The 14181-nt window shown below is 37.5% G+C and overlaps 1 protein-coding gene across 1 annotated transcript in view; it reads right to left on the reverse strand.

Moving 5' to 3' along the window:
• UTRN (utrophin) overlaps window positions 1-14181 on the reverse strand; it is a gene marked incomplete in the record, with an annotated part of 519651 nt that overhangs the window by 342066 nt on the left and 163404 nt on the right. The window contains 6 exon segments of the mRNA XM_070073468.1: window positions 774-911; window positions 1302-1463; window positions 4105-4275; window positions 4587-4715; window positions 6905-7084; window positions 13698-13868. Coding sequence (XP_069929569.1) covers window positions 774-911; window positions 1302-1463; window positions 4105-4275; window positions 4587-4715; window positions 6905-7084; window positions 13698-13868 — 951 coding nt within the window.

Genomic DNA, 14181 nt, shown 5'->3' on the forward strand with positions numbered 1-14181 from the left:
CGGCTAAAATTATATCTAGAAGGGATGACCAAGAACAGACAGCACCTGCACATTTAATATGCAGCTGAGATGATAGCTTGCCATTTAAAATGGAATGGGTAGTGAATCGTTTTACTAGAATAGAAATCATCATTTAGCAGCTCACAAATTTACCAGAAAATGTTTTGACGTGGCCAAGACTTCCACGTGTAAAATACAGAATTAGGAGTGTCCACTGAGCTTAGCGGTTAAGATGCTAACATCCTTCATCAGAGTGCTAGAGTTTGATCCCCAGCTCTGGCTTGGGACAACAGCTTCCTGCCAAAGCAGACCCCTGAGAAGTCACAGAGATGGATCAAGAAATTGGGTTCCCATCACCTATGCTGGCAATCTGGATTTAATTCCTGGCTCTTGACTCTGGCCCTGACCCACTCGCAGACATCGCAGGCATCTGGAGGAATGAACCAGTAGATGAGAGCTCTCTCCCCTTGGCCTGCCCCGCCCCTGCCTTTCAAATATATATTTTTTTATAAAATTAAAATACAGAATTGAAGGAGGAAGTCACTTCTTAAAGAAACAGATCTCTTTAAGATTTCTTATACAATCAGTAACCTAAAAGAGATGCCTTTTCTTTTCTTTGAGTCCTGCCCAATCCAAAAATATAATCATATCTAGTAATACACACTAGAAAGAAGAGAGTGCTCCAATCAATTTTAGTGTCCATGAATGTAAGCAAAAACATCAAACACTAAATAAGTTCATTAAATTCCCCAGATACACGCCCACCATGATACCTTCACTTTGTTGTATCTTGTGTGCAGAAGTAGCAACTGTAAACGAATCTTTTCTTTTTTACTGTCCTCCATAGGCTGAGGTAACATTTGTTCCCCCCTTTGTAGAACATCCTCAATCAGGGCCCTCTCTTCATCCATCTGAGTGTTTAAAAGGGAAAAAAAATACTCACTTATTATAGTACTCACTTATTATAGTCCAAAGCAGGACGAAACCATTAAACTTAGTGTCAGTCAAGATATATTAAGGTGAATGATCCAAAAGTCATAGTTCTCTTAGTAAGTTGCACATTTGAAGTTCAGATACCTCAAAGCTAGTTTGGCACAAGTTGGCTAACACTGAGGAAAATGTACCAATTTTTTAAAGCATCACATAAATTACTTAGCAAATCTTAAACTGACATTCATCAGAAAATCATATTGGAATCTTTCTGAGTGGCAGACTCTGTGGACAAATATTATTGATATAAAAACAAAACTAACAGACATGAAAATGATAACATAATGGTTTTGAAATTTCCTTAAACCAACCTTTTCACTGTCATCACTGGATTCCAAGTGTTTTTCCACAACTTTTAACATATTTTCTACATCATTTTCTAATTTTTCCAAGTCGGAGTAAGGTACACTGGCTTCAAATGCATCAGTGGTAACCAAACATTGGTATGATAAGGGCTCCTGACCAATTAGTAACTGCAGAAGGAAAAGAGTTCTCTGAAAATACACTCTGTCTTTTCCTGAAGATTTTAATTTTTCATTATTTTAACTTTTCATTATCATTTAAACTGTTTATATCTATAAGGCATAGTATGATAACTCAATACATGTCTTCAATATGTGGAGATTAAATCAGCTTAGTTAACATTTCATCTTAAATATTTTTAATTTTTTATTAACGTACTGCACATATTTACAGGGTACAGCGTGCCATTTCAACAAATATATATAATGTGTGCTGATCAAATCAAGCTAATTATAACATTTCCATTTCCCTGTCATTACTTACCATTGTAACCTTTTAAAGCTCCTTTCTTCTATTTATTAAGAAAATACATAATAGGATATTATATTCATAACTTGACTCTCATCAATAATTGAAAAGAGAGGAACTGGCATTAATTAGAATTGGATTTTAATTCATTCATTCATAATGCAATGGTTTTATCAATTTGGGCTTCTCTGAATTACTCCCTATCCCTAAACTCTAGCCAGTGCTATGAGGTAGTGTGGCAGTGACTGTGGCTGCAAAGAATACAGTGTGGTGGAATCTGAGACCACATATGAGCATGGTGAAAAACAAGGCCATGACCCAAAAGCCATTCTGCCACACAATGAAGAATGACCACCTGCCACCCAGTGCAGGGACACTCAACAGATTATCTCCCTGGTGCTTCTCCAGCAGAATTCTCCTTTGTTTTTAATACTGAAATGTCAAAGAAGTATAGATTTCTCAATACAATATTTTCAAGTAATCTCTATATGAAAAATTACAAATATAAATAATATACATATGCTATTCAATTCACCTAATTTTGATTTTACAAGCTCCCTGTATACACTGCCAAATGTATTCATTCAACTTTTGCAACAAGTTCAAGAAATTCTAAGAATTTAACCCAAGGGCATATTAAGATATAGATGAGCAAAAATATGAGAGAATTTTAACAAATATAATACTTATAAACCATGACAAAAGTGAGTAATTAACTTGATAACCATGACAAATTACATATAACTCACTCTATAGCACTTATAAACCATATCAAAGAAGAATATGTAAAACTATATGAAATTACTATATTTTACTACCATTTACATATGAATAGACATAAATACCAAAATGTTTACAGAGGTTATTTTTGGGGAGAATGGTAATTTTGCATCTTTGTACTTCCTCTCACCCCATTCCTATGTCTTATACATTATTTTTTATAACAAAAAAATTTGTCCATGGATATATTGAAAAGAATAAAATGAGCTTAGGTCAGAACATAAGGAGGTAAGAGTGAGGTTAAGGAAGACAAAAGCTAAAGCAAGAGTTTTGCTTACTTTAAGTTATAAATAATCTAAGTGTATTCATAAGCTAAAAAAGATAATGTAGCCTATATCAGATATTTCAAAATAAAGCAAGATTGGACAATAAGTACTTCCTGCAAAAAAGAGGATCCTTCCTCTTTAATTATTTCAATACACAGCTCTCTAGAGGTTGAACTAACTGAATATTAAAAAATGTCACTTAGTGAGCCCAATTGAAATCCTTAAAAATACAGAATCCTGTGTTGGAATGAATACCTGGTACAAATGACCCTGAAGTTGGTTATCTTTTTTTTTCCACCAAACCACCACAGTGTTCTCATTTCCTCAACTTATTTGGGTATGAAAACATGAAAATAAAGTGATTCATTTTCTCCCCTCATAAAACAAGAGTAAAATATGTGAAATTAAGATTCATAGGCCGGCGCCGTGGCTCACTTGGCTAATCCTCCGCCTGCGGCGCTGGCACCCCAGGTTCTAGTCCCGGTTGGGACGCCGGATTCTGTCCCGGTTGCTCCTTTTCCAGCCCAGCTCTCTGCTGTGGCAGGGAGGGCAGCAGAGGATGGCCCAAGTGCTTGGGCCCTGCACCCACGTGGGAGACCAGGAGGAAGTACCCGGCTCCTGGCTTCAGAGCACCGGATGTAGCAGCCGTTAAGGGGGTGAACCAATGGAAGGAAGACCTTTCTCTCTCACTGTCTAACTCTACTTGGCAAAAAATAAAAAATAAAAAAAATAAAAAATTTAAGACTCATAAACAGAAAGAAAAATTACACAAGGTAGCACAAGCATTCTTATTTGAAAAAAGAAAAACTTTTATTTATCATCATCTTATTTCAACTCTACTTATAAAGCTCTTTAAGTTATTAAATTAATGAACTTATTAGACTGAGGCTTAAATTGTGAGCTTAACTGTAACTTCTAGATTTGTCAACATGTAAAGCCCAAAATTGAACAGCACAGTATATGCAATAGGAGGGCATATGTAAAATATGAATAGAAAATAATGTGTTTAACATTCATGCCTTGCTATGGAACTAGTCAAGATTTCACAGCCAATTCTAATCTCTGGTAGAATTTTTAAGACTTTTTCTCAACTGAATTTTTTTTTCAAAACTAGTTTCTTGTTATACTCTTTTATATGCATAAGCATAATTAAATAAAGATATATCTTCCATTCAAATAACAAGTGATTAAAACTATTTTAATATTAAATTTCTCATGGAAATACTATATAATTGTTTATCATTTTTATACATCTATCTCTAGGAAAAATGGTTTTCTAAAAAATAGAATTACTCACTTTAGCACTTTTGATGTGTTGAGACACTTTGTCAAAGTTTCTGTTCAGTTCAGCTAACTTTGGTTCCACAAGCTCTCTGCTTGCACTGCCACGGGCATTCATCAAAATAATGGCTTGGTCACGGACATTTTCAACCTGGAGGTTGGCATCATCCAGCTCAGATATCAAACGCTAATTGTAAGAAAAAAAAAAAATGATCCCGTGAGTAAAAACAAAACTAAGCATGGGTGTGATGCTCACTCAGCATTACAAGTAGTATAAAGAAATCTCTGAGATTCCTGGTTAGAGATTTTAACACACTGAATTAGCATAACAGCTCTTCCTAGGTTCACGGGAGATCTTAGTTTCTCCCACCAAAATAAATGGTTTGTGAATCTGCACGGGTAAACAAAAGATGTGCACAAGTAAATCACAACATCCAGTGAGAGGAGATGATGGCAAAACTTTCCACTCCCAGAAATGGCACTGATGGCTTGTGCTACCTTCACGATTTCTTCCCGTTTACTCGCTGGTTTTTTTTCGATCTCATCCAACAGAGCTTCTGCTTGATAAAGCCAGGTACTTATGTGAGCAACATTTCCATCAAATATTTCCAGCTGGTTCTGATGGCTCTACAAAGGAATTAATGAAACGCTGACACAGTCACATAACATACTTAAGATGAGAAGCTGAGAAGAGATATAAAAGACTTTCAAAGAGCAACTTGTATGCTACATTTAAAGCAACTTTCTACCTTCCTGCCCCTTTGTCAGGAAATCAATCTCATTCCTAAAACTGCACAGCCATGGTGAATTTATTGGACTTAAAAGTCAACACAATAAAAAGTTGAAGTTTCCTTTTCAGTTGCATTACAAGTTTGTTTCTTATTCCTCATTCCTAGAACAGATCTCATTTGCCCCCTTTCTTTCATATTTTTGGAAAAAACTCACTAAGGATGTAAGAATACAAAAGAATAATGAAAATATGGATTGAATGAGATTCTGCCTGCCCAAGCAGACAGGGTCTATCTTTTGAGCTCAGTATCCTCAGCACTTAATGCTACAACTGGCACAGAACACAATAATAAAAGTCTGTTCTAATGCAGGACATAAAAAAGCGATTGAGAAAAACAGATTTGAAAACAGAAACACTTAAGCAGATTTTAATAAGGCAGTATATGAGGCTAAGGCAAGAAGCTAAAACTTGATAAAAAAAAATAATGAGGAACTTATAACATTAATAACTTCCAGGAACTTTATTTTCTAGTATGTAAATACAAGAAAAACATAGAACTGTTTTTAAAGGAGACAAATTATTAATCTATAATACAGAAACACTGTTAAAGAAAACATGAATTAGTAAATGAGAAAGATTTAACAGATCTGGAGTCTAACAAAAAAAAATTGATGGCTATCAGAATTACCCTTAGAAAACAGGAAAATCCAATGTTCTGATAGGACTAGAAAGATATTACCCAAAAAGAAGATGTAAAAGGTATAGATTGAAGAAGGGTCATAAGAATGACAAACAAAGCTAGTAAGAAAAATAAAATTTAATGGGCATATTCTAAGAGCCAACAACCTCATATTCATTATCATATTCAACCTTTAACAATTCTGTTATATATCTATTTCACATGTATTCCCATTTTATACGTGGGAATTGTAGCCTAGTGACACTGAATAACTTTTCTAAGGTTATACAAGTAGTAGGTCATGGACTGTAGATATAAACCTATGACAGATCAAGACCAAAAACCATGATCTTCACTGCCCTATACATACTGATTGATTTAAATATATGCTTAAACATGATAATTTATAATTTCTTTTCTCTATCCATTGTCTAGTAATTCTATGAAATTGATTTAAGTCCTAAAGTAAATGGAATGTAGACCATTGTAAAAATTAAGAGAGGCAATAAGAGAGGAAAGTGGAGGAAGGGTTGGAGTGTGGTCGGGAGGGAAGGTAGGGTGGGAAGTATCACTATGTTCCTAAACGTATACACGTGAAATACATAAAATTCATTTATCCCAAAAAAATTTTTAAAAAGAATAATTTATAAATGACAATTCCATATATGGTATAGTGTGGGTAGGGTTATGTATATTTGTTGTTGGTGCAAGAAGGATAAAAAAAAACACTATCAAAATAAAATGGTCAATATCTCCACAAAATAATTAACAGTGTAGTAGTACAACCAAAACCTAATTACATATAACACTTATGATAACCATAACAGATAAACTGGCTGCCTTATGTATAGTTAATTAAGAGTACCACATGCTTTGAGTCATGTAATCATCATAAAAACTACAATGAGGTAGGAACTGCAATAATATCCAGTTTACAGACCAGAGAGCTGAGGCTTAAAGAGAGTTTAAGTAACTTGATCAAGGTTACTCAGCAGTCAGAATTTTCCTATCAGATGCTAGAACCTGTCCTCTTAACTAGTATACCATTATTAGAACACTATAAAGATTATGTGTGTATATGTATATATGTAAATATATTTATCACTGTGAGAGTATGAAAAATACAATATGAAATCACTACAATGAAACAGGCTACATTTACTAAAACATTAAAGTACATATTTATATATATATCATGAATATTTTATTGTATAATAAAGAATGTAAATTCTTTTTAGTTATTATCTTTTCAAGTGAAAAACTGTTTCTAATGAATTAATTAATAAGCAGAACATTACTGGGATAGAGAGAAGATTGGATTTGGAATTCCAATGAAAGTCATATTCATTTTCAAATATGGAAAGCACAGGAGAAGATTTTTGTCATTAAATTTTTTCTGGAACGTACCAGCAAGGTGTTGCACCAATCCTCGGTCCAGGTGCGCACCCGGCTCCACCCAGCATTGAGTACACAGAGCCTCTCTTCTAGCAAAGGTTCACTTCCCACAATCAAGTTCTGGAGGGCAGCGCTACTCTCTGTGATGACATTTAAGTCAGCTTTTCTCTTTTCCAGATCCTTCAGAACATTCTAGAACATAAGATCACCAGCACATACTTGATCTCTCAGAACACTGTAAAAATGTATACAATTTTAAAATGCCAAAAAAACCTTTTCTTCCACAAAGCTCTGTAAAACTCCCTAATACTGCCACCATGAGACTTCCTAAGTTCCTAAGGAAATAAAAATGTTGGGCTGGTGTTGTGGCACAGTGGGTAAAGCTGCCAACTGCAATGCCCACATCCCATCTGGTTGCCGGTTCAAGTCCCACCTGCACTACTTCCAATCCAGTTCGCTGCTAATGGCCTGGGAAAGCAATGGAAGATGGCCCAAGTGTTTGGGTTCCTGCAACCATGTGGGAGACCCAGATGAAGCTCTTGGCTCCTGGCTTCTCCCTGGCTCAGTCCATCCATTTCAGCCACTTGAGACGTGAACCAGAGGACAGAAGATTCATTCTCATTCTCATTCTCATTCATTCTTTCTCTCTTTTGTGCACGCAGGAGCGCGCATTTTCTCTCTCTCCTCTCCTCCCACCCCACCCCCCACTTAATTCTGACTTTCAAATAAGTAAAGAAATAATATGCTGTGGTGTAGCAGGTAAAGCTGCTGCCTACAGTGCCAGCATCCCATGTGGGCACTGGTTCAGTCCTGGCTGCTCCACTTCCAATCCAGCTCTCTGCTATGGCCTGGCAAAGCAGTAGAGGATGCCCAAGTGCTTGGGTCCATGCACCTGCATGGTAAACCTGGAAGGAGCTCCTGGTTGCTCAGCTCAGCTCTGGCCATTGTGGCCATTTGGGGAGTGAACTAGCGGATGGAAGACCTCTCTCTCTCTCTCTGTCTCTCTCTCTCTCTCTCTCTTTCTCTCTGCCTCTGCCTCTCTGTAACTCTACCTTTCAAATAAATATTAAATCTTTAAAAAAGAAAAGCAACTTACAATGTTTAATTAAGCACATATCAAAGAATATAAGAAATTCAGAAGTGGAAATGTAATTATTTCATTTATTTTAAGTATCATTTATTACCCACAAACATCAATTATCTTCATCATAACTTTAGATATAAATAATCAATTTCATTTTCAATAACTAAAAGCTGGCAAAACACAAAGATTGCAGAACTCACAATTATAAAAAATTCATATGAATTTGTTTCTTGGATTACCAGAAGAAATTATTGATGTGTACTATATTTACTTCTAAGGATTACATATTATACTATAACTCTTGCATAAACACTATAAACATATTTTATGTTAAATAAATAAAAGAAGAATTAGCAAGTCTAAGGCTGCAGTTATAGTCTTAGTAGCTCTAGTCTTGCAAGTGACAAAATATATATAATATAATATAATACTCTGGATGGTATGATGATGATTTGATTCAAAAATGCATAGGTTTGGACAACATGTATAGTCACAGAAACACAAAGTATGTTGAAGGTTGCGAAGCTCTTTCTTTTCAACATAGAGTGGGCATTTGGTTTAGCAGTTCAGACACTGATCAAAATGCCTTTGCCCCACTTGGGAGTGCCTGGGTGGGATGCCCAGCTCTGGCTCCTGAGTACAACTTCCGGCTGATGGCAAACCATGAGAGACAGTAATCGTGTTCTGACATGCATAAGAAGATCTGAGTTCAGTTCCTGGATCCTGGTCTTGATCTGGCTCAGCCGCTGCAGGCATTTGAGAGGATTGGGCCTGCTACCCACCCCTCGTTTCTCTCTCTCTCTCTCTCATTCATTCTTTCCTTTCCTTTTTAACTTAATTTACCAAGCATTATGTTGTACATATGTCCTACTATTACTACTGTTGTACCTTTTAACAATTGTCGTACCTTCTTAAACCAATATTTAAGCCAATTATTTCAAGGAGCTCAAACTTCAATATAATTAAATCACCAGAACACGTATGAATTTCAAATTCATAAGTCAGAAGCTAAGCACTTGGTCATATCAATTGCCGATATACTTATAAAGGCACTAAAATATTTCTTTTCAAGTGCTCGTCCCCAGTAGGGGAAGCAAAGAATCCCCACAGGCATACAGCATACAGCACTGCTCTCTGCAGCCAGGGCTCTGTGGAGTCTTTCCAGGCCTTCTGTGGTTATGTACTGATGGACTAGAATCTTCTTTAACAACTACAGAAAATAATACTAAGTAATGAAATTAAATAGCATGCACAATGCTAATAGATTTCATAAAAAAGAAAATCACTAAACAGAAAAGAATAATGTTTAAAATATAGGATAAAATACTACTTAGGAATGAAAATGCTATTTAAGCTTTGCATTGAAAATAATTTTACATAGCATTTAAGTAGAAATACATTAAAATGTGAAAGATGTAGACTCCCTAAAAAATACATTTTTAAAAATTATTGTATTACATATGAATATTTCATTAGATTTATACTTGTGATGAGAATATGCTGCATGATTTGTATATACTCTCTTCATTATTTAAAATCTGAAATAAGATTAAATGGAAATCTAAGACTAGCTACAGTAAAACAAACTTATTATTTACAGTTACTATCTTAAAAATTATGAAAAAACTGAAAAACTAATTGAGTTTATAAGTATACAAATATAATTATTAAATATTAAATACACAAAACTAAGTATCACTAATATACTATTAGAAATTAGTAAAGAAAAAGCATACTCTTAGTAAATTATAATTAAAGTAAAATAAATATGTAGGATAATCTTCTCTGCATATATATATATAATGTTTACGAAAAGAAAAAAATCAAAACATTATATAAGAATATAAAGAGGCCGGCGCCGCGGCTCACTAGGCTAATCCTCCGCCTAGCGGCGCCGGCACACCGGGTTCTAGTCCCGGTCGGGGCGCCGGATTCTGTCCCGGTTGCCCCTCTTCCAGGCCAGCCCTCTGCTGTGGCCCGGGAGTGCAGTGGAGGATGGCCCAGGTGCTTGGGCCCTGCACCCCATGGGAGACCAGGAAAAGCACCTGGCTCCTGGCTCCTGCCATCGGATTGGTGCGGTGCGCCGGCCGCAGCGCGCCGGCCGCGGCGGCCATTGGAGGGTGAACCAACGGCAAAAAGGAAGACCTTTCTCTCTGTCTCTCTCTCTCACTGTCCACTCTGCCTGTCAAAAAAAAAAAAAAAAAAAAAAAAAAAAAAGAATATAAAGAAACTAGGGGAAAAATAAGTACTATGTTACCTAAAAGACTTAATATAACAAAGATGGTAACTCACTTATAAACAAATTCATACACATTTAAGGTAATTCAAATTAATATTTTCAACATGATTGTTTTAAAAATTCAAGAACAATTAGCCTCATGTTCATTAAAGAATATAAGCCAAAAGAGATGCATAAAAATACAGACATTAGCAAGAATCTGGGTAAGAAGCAAAGTAGCCAGGACGTGAACCAGACGCTCCAGTATGGGATGCTGGCACCCTAAGCAGTGACTTAACCCGTTGTGCCACAATGTATGCCCCAAGGAAATAACGTTTTTTTAAGATTTATTTGAAAGACAGAGTCACAGAGAGAGAGAGAAAGAGAGAAGGAGAGATCTTCCATCCACTGGTTTACTCCCCAAATGGCCACAGCTGGGCCAATCCAGGAAGCCAGGAACCAGGAGTTTCATCCAGGTTTCCCACATGGGTGCAGGGGCCCAAGTATTTGGCCCATCTTCTGCTGCCTTCCTAGGTGCATTTAGCAGGGAGCTGCGTGTGAAAGTGGAGCAGCTGGGACACGAACCTGTGCCCATCTGGGATTCTAGTGTCACAGGTGGAAGCTTAACCCACTATACCATAGTGCCAGCCCCTGGAAATAACTATTGATGTATGCTATGAGTTAGCTAACAATATATTCATAATAGCATTATATACAATAGTGAAAATTGAAAATAACTTAAATGGACATGAATCAAGAAAGGAAATGTTCCAAATAAGAATGAAATACTATACATACCTCTAATATGCTACACAAAAGCTCTATAAGGAAGAAATAAATATTAAAGATAAAGATTTTTAAAGGTCTTGAAACATGATATAATTCCTTCTTTTTTTTTTTTTTTTTTTTTTTTTTTTTTTTTTTTGACAGGCAGAGTTAGACAGTGAGAGAGACAGAGTAAAAGGTCTTCCTTCCATTGGTTCACCCTCCAAATGGCTGCCATGGCCAGCGCTCTGCGCCGTTCCGAAGCCAGGAGCCAGGTGCTTCTCCTGGTCTCCCATGCGGGTGCAGGGCCCAAGCACCTGGGCCATCCTCCACTGCCTTCCTGGACCACAGCAGAGAGCTGAACTGGAAGAGGAGCAACCGGGACAGAATCCAGTGCCCCAACCGGGACTAGAACCTGGGGTGCCGGCACCGCAGGCAGAGGATTAGCCTAGTGAGCCACGGCGCTGGCCAATAATTCCTTCTTAAATATGCTGTGACTATGCATGTTGATATATAACTGGAAAACATTAGCAGGATATTCTTTAATTATTTGTGATTTTTGTTCCTGTCTTTTTTGTTTTATATAATAGAAATTTTATGCAGTTACCTCACACAGTATGCTCTCATTACCTATGCTTTTGCTTCCCTTTTTTTCTTAAAGATTTATTTTTATTTTATTTGAAAGGCAGATTGACAGAGAGAGAGATTTCACATCCAGTGGTTCACCCCCCAAATGGCTACAACAGCCAGGGCTGAGGGAGGCTGAAACCAGGAGCCTAGAACTCCATCCAGGTCTCCCATGTGGGTGGCAGGGACCCAAGTATTTGGGCCATTTTCTACCACTTTCCCAGGCACATTAGCAGGGAGCTGGATATGAAGTAGAGCAACCAGGACACCAGCCAGTGTTCATATGAGATGCTGACATCACAGGCAATGGCTTAATCTACTGCACCACAATGCCCACTGCTGGGGTTGTTGTCCACAAGCAACTGCAGTCCAAAATTAATAAGTGGAAAATTACAGAAATAAGCAATTCATTAATTTTAAGTCAAAAATCATTCTGAGAAGTGTGATAAAATCTTGCATCATTCTGCTCCACCCAGCCCAGGATGTGGGTGGGCTATGTGTCCATACTGTATATGCCACCCTTCAGGCACTTAGTAGCTGCCTCTTGTATCAGATCAGCTGTCATACCACTGCAGTGCCTGTATTTAAGTAACCTTTCTTTTACTTTACAATGGTCTCAAATTGCAAGAGGATATAAGTGCTTATTAAGATGGAAAAGGCACTAAATTAGTGTATATATATGTAGGAGAAAGAAAGTATATACAGGGTTCAGTACTATATGCAGTTGGTCACCTGCACATCAGGGGATGCTGCTGTATATAACTCATGTTCCTCATAAGTAAGCAATGGTTTTTAATGGTTTTTAAGGCATACTGTATAAAAGATAGTATTTCCTTGAAAAACATAAAAAATAAATGTTGATGCCTTTCTTCTGCATCCATCCACAATACACCCATGAGTTGCAACACTCATCATTCTTCTCACACATCCCTTTCTCTACTTCCTTGTCACTCAGACAGCTCATTGCATAACCACAGTTTTCATGAGCTATTTTCTAGACTGAGAATGCTCTTCCCAGGACCTAATATCTTGACTTGCTCTCCAGTGTCACCTCCACAGAACGTTCAAAGGAGGCAGGAGCTGTGGCACCTGACAAGCTCACAGCATCTTCTCTTCAAGGTGCCCTCAACAAATACCTGCAAAGGACACAGCGCTCTATAAATAGTCGTGACTGTATCAATCATTCATTTCTAGCACTTCTCTCCAGGACTCTTGTTTCTTTCTTAAGAAATAAATTAAGGAAAGCAGAATGTCTTGGTAAAACAACTACTTTTGTGTTCTTTCAATTTTTTCTCCATGGCAGAAGAGAAAGCTGGCAAAGCAACTCTCTATTCCCTTTTATTTCAAAATAACTATAGAGCTAAAGAAAACTCCTATATTGATTTTTAAAAATTCAATTCCAGGGGCCAGTGCTGTGGTATAGCAGATAAAGCCGCCGCCTGCAGTGCTGGCATCCCATATGGGCGCCAGTTCAAGTCCAAGCTGCTCCACTTCTGATCCAGCACTCTGCTATGGCCTGGGAAAGCAGCAGAAGATGGCCCAAGTCCTTGAGCACCTACGTGGGAGACCTGGAAGAAGCTCCTGGCTCTTGGCTGTGGTTTGGCACAGCTCTGGCCGTTGGGGCCAACAGGGGAGTGAACCAGCAGATGGAAGACCTCTCTCTCTCTGCCTCTCCTTCTCGATCTGTGTAACTTTGACTTTCAAGTAAATAAATAAATCTTTAAAAAAAATTCTATTCCTATGTTCTGTGGAGCAGTTAGATTAGTTATTGGCACAAAAGTTACTACAGAAGAATGAAATTCAGCATGATTCTTTGTAAAGTCTAAATACTGAAGAGCCATCACTGATTTTGAAGTGCATAATTACATCTTCAAGTACCACTTAAGCATAATGCCTTGATGATCAATATGAAGTTATACAATCAAAATAAAAATATCTTGTTAAAATTATTGTTTTCAGATATTCTTAGGACATATAAGTGGGAAAAATAATGGGGATAAAAGGTAATATTTAATACAAAATGATGGGAAATGGTATCCACCAGGACCACCCTGAACAAATGCAGAGGTCACACCAGCATAGTGGTGGGGTGCACTTGAACCGCAACTCACTTTAGCCCAGGAGATTTCTGCATCCAAGTCACCAAGAAAACCTTCTGAAGTGGACTTCTGTACCAATTCTGCTTCAGTAGCAGAAAGCCATTCAGAGAGCGAAGCAGCCTCCTTCTTCATCTTCCTGGCCAACTGAGATGCTCTTTCCAGGTCCTGTTTTCCTTCTGTCACCTGCAAAGTGGGAGGGAGGGCAGAGACTGTGACCGCGATAACAATGAACACAAATGGAGCAAGTTGGGATACTAGCTAACATTCCAAAGTGATTCAAATTTAACCCCCATGACACACATAACCTTTGTCTCCGGCACCTTAAGATGACTCCAGTCTTGCAGTTCTGCAATATGATGCTATGCTGTGGAGGGTAAATGGCAGGCAACCCTGGTTTCAGTCTTACTGTATTACTTAGCTCCTAGGTGACACTGGAGGAGGAACAGCCCTCACAAGATTGTTATGAGAATTAAACAACAAGCTAGGTCCAGTCCTC

This window comes from Oryctolagus cuniculus, chromosome 5 (assembly GCF_964237555.1).
Source record: "Oryctolagus cuniculus chromosome 5, mOryCun1.1, whole genome shotgun sequence".
Taxonomy (NCBI): Eukaryota; Metazoa; Chordata; class Mammalia; order Lagomorpha; family Leporidae; genus Oryctolagus; species Oryctolagus cuniculus.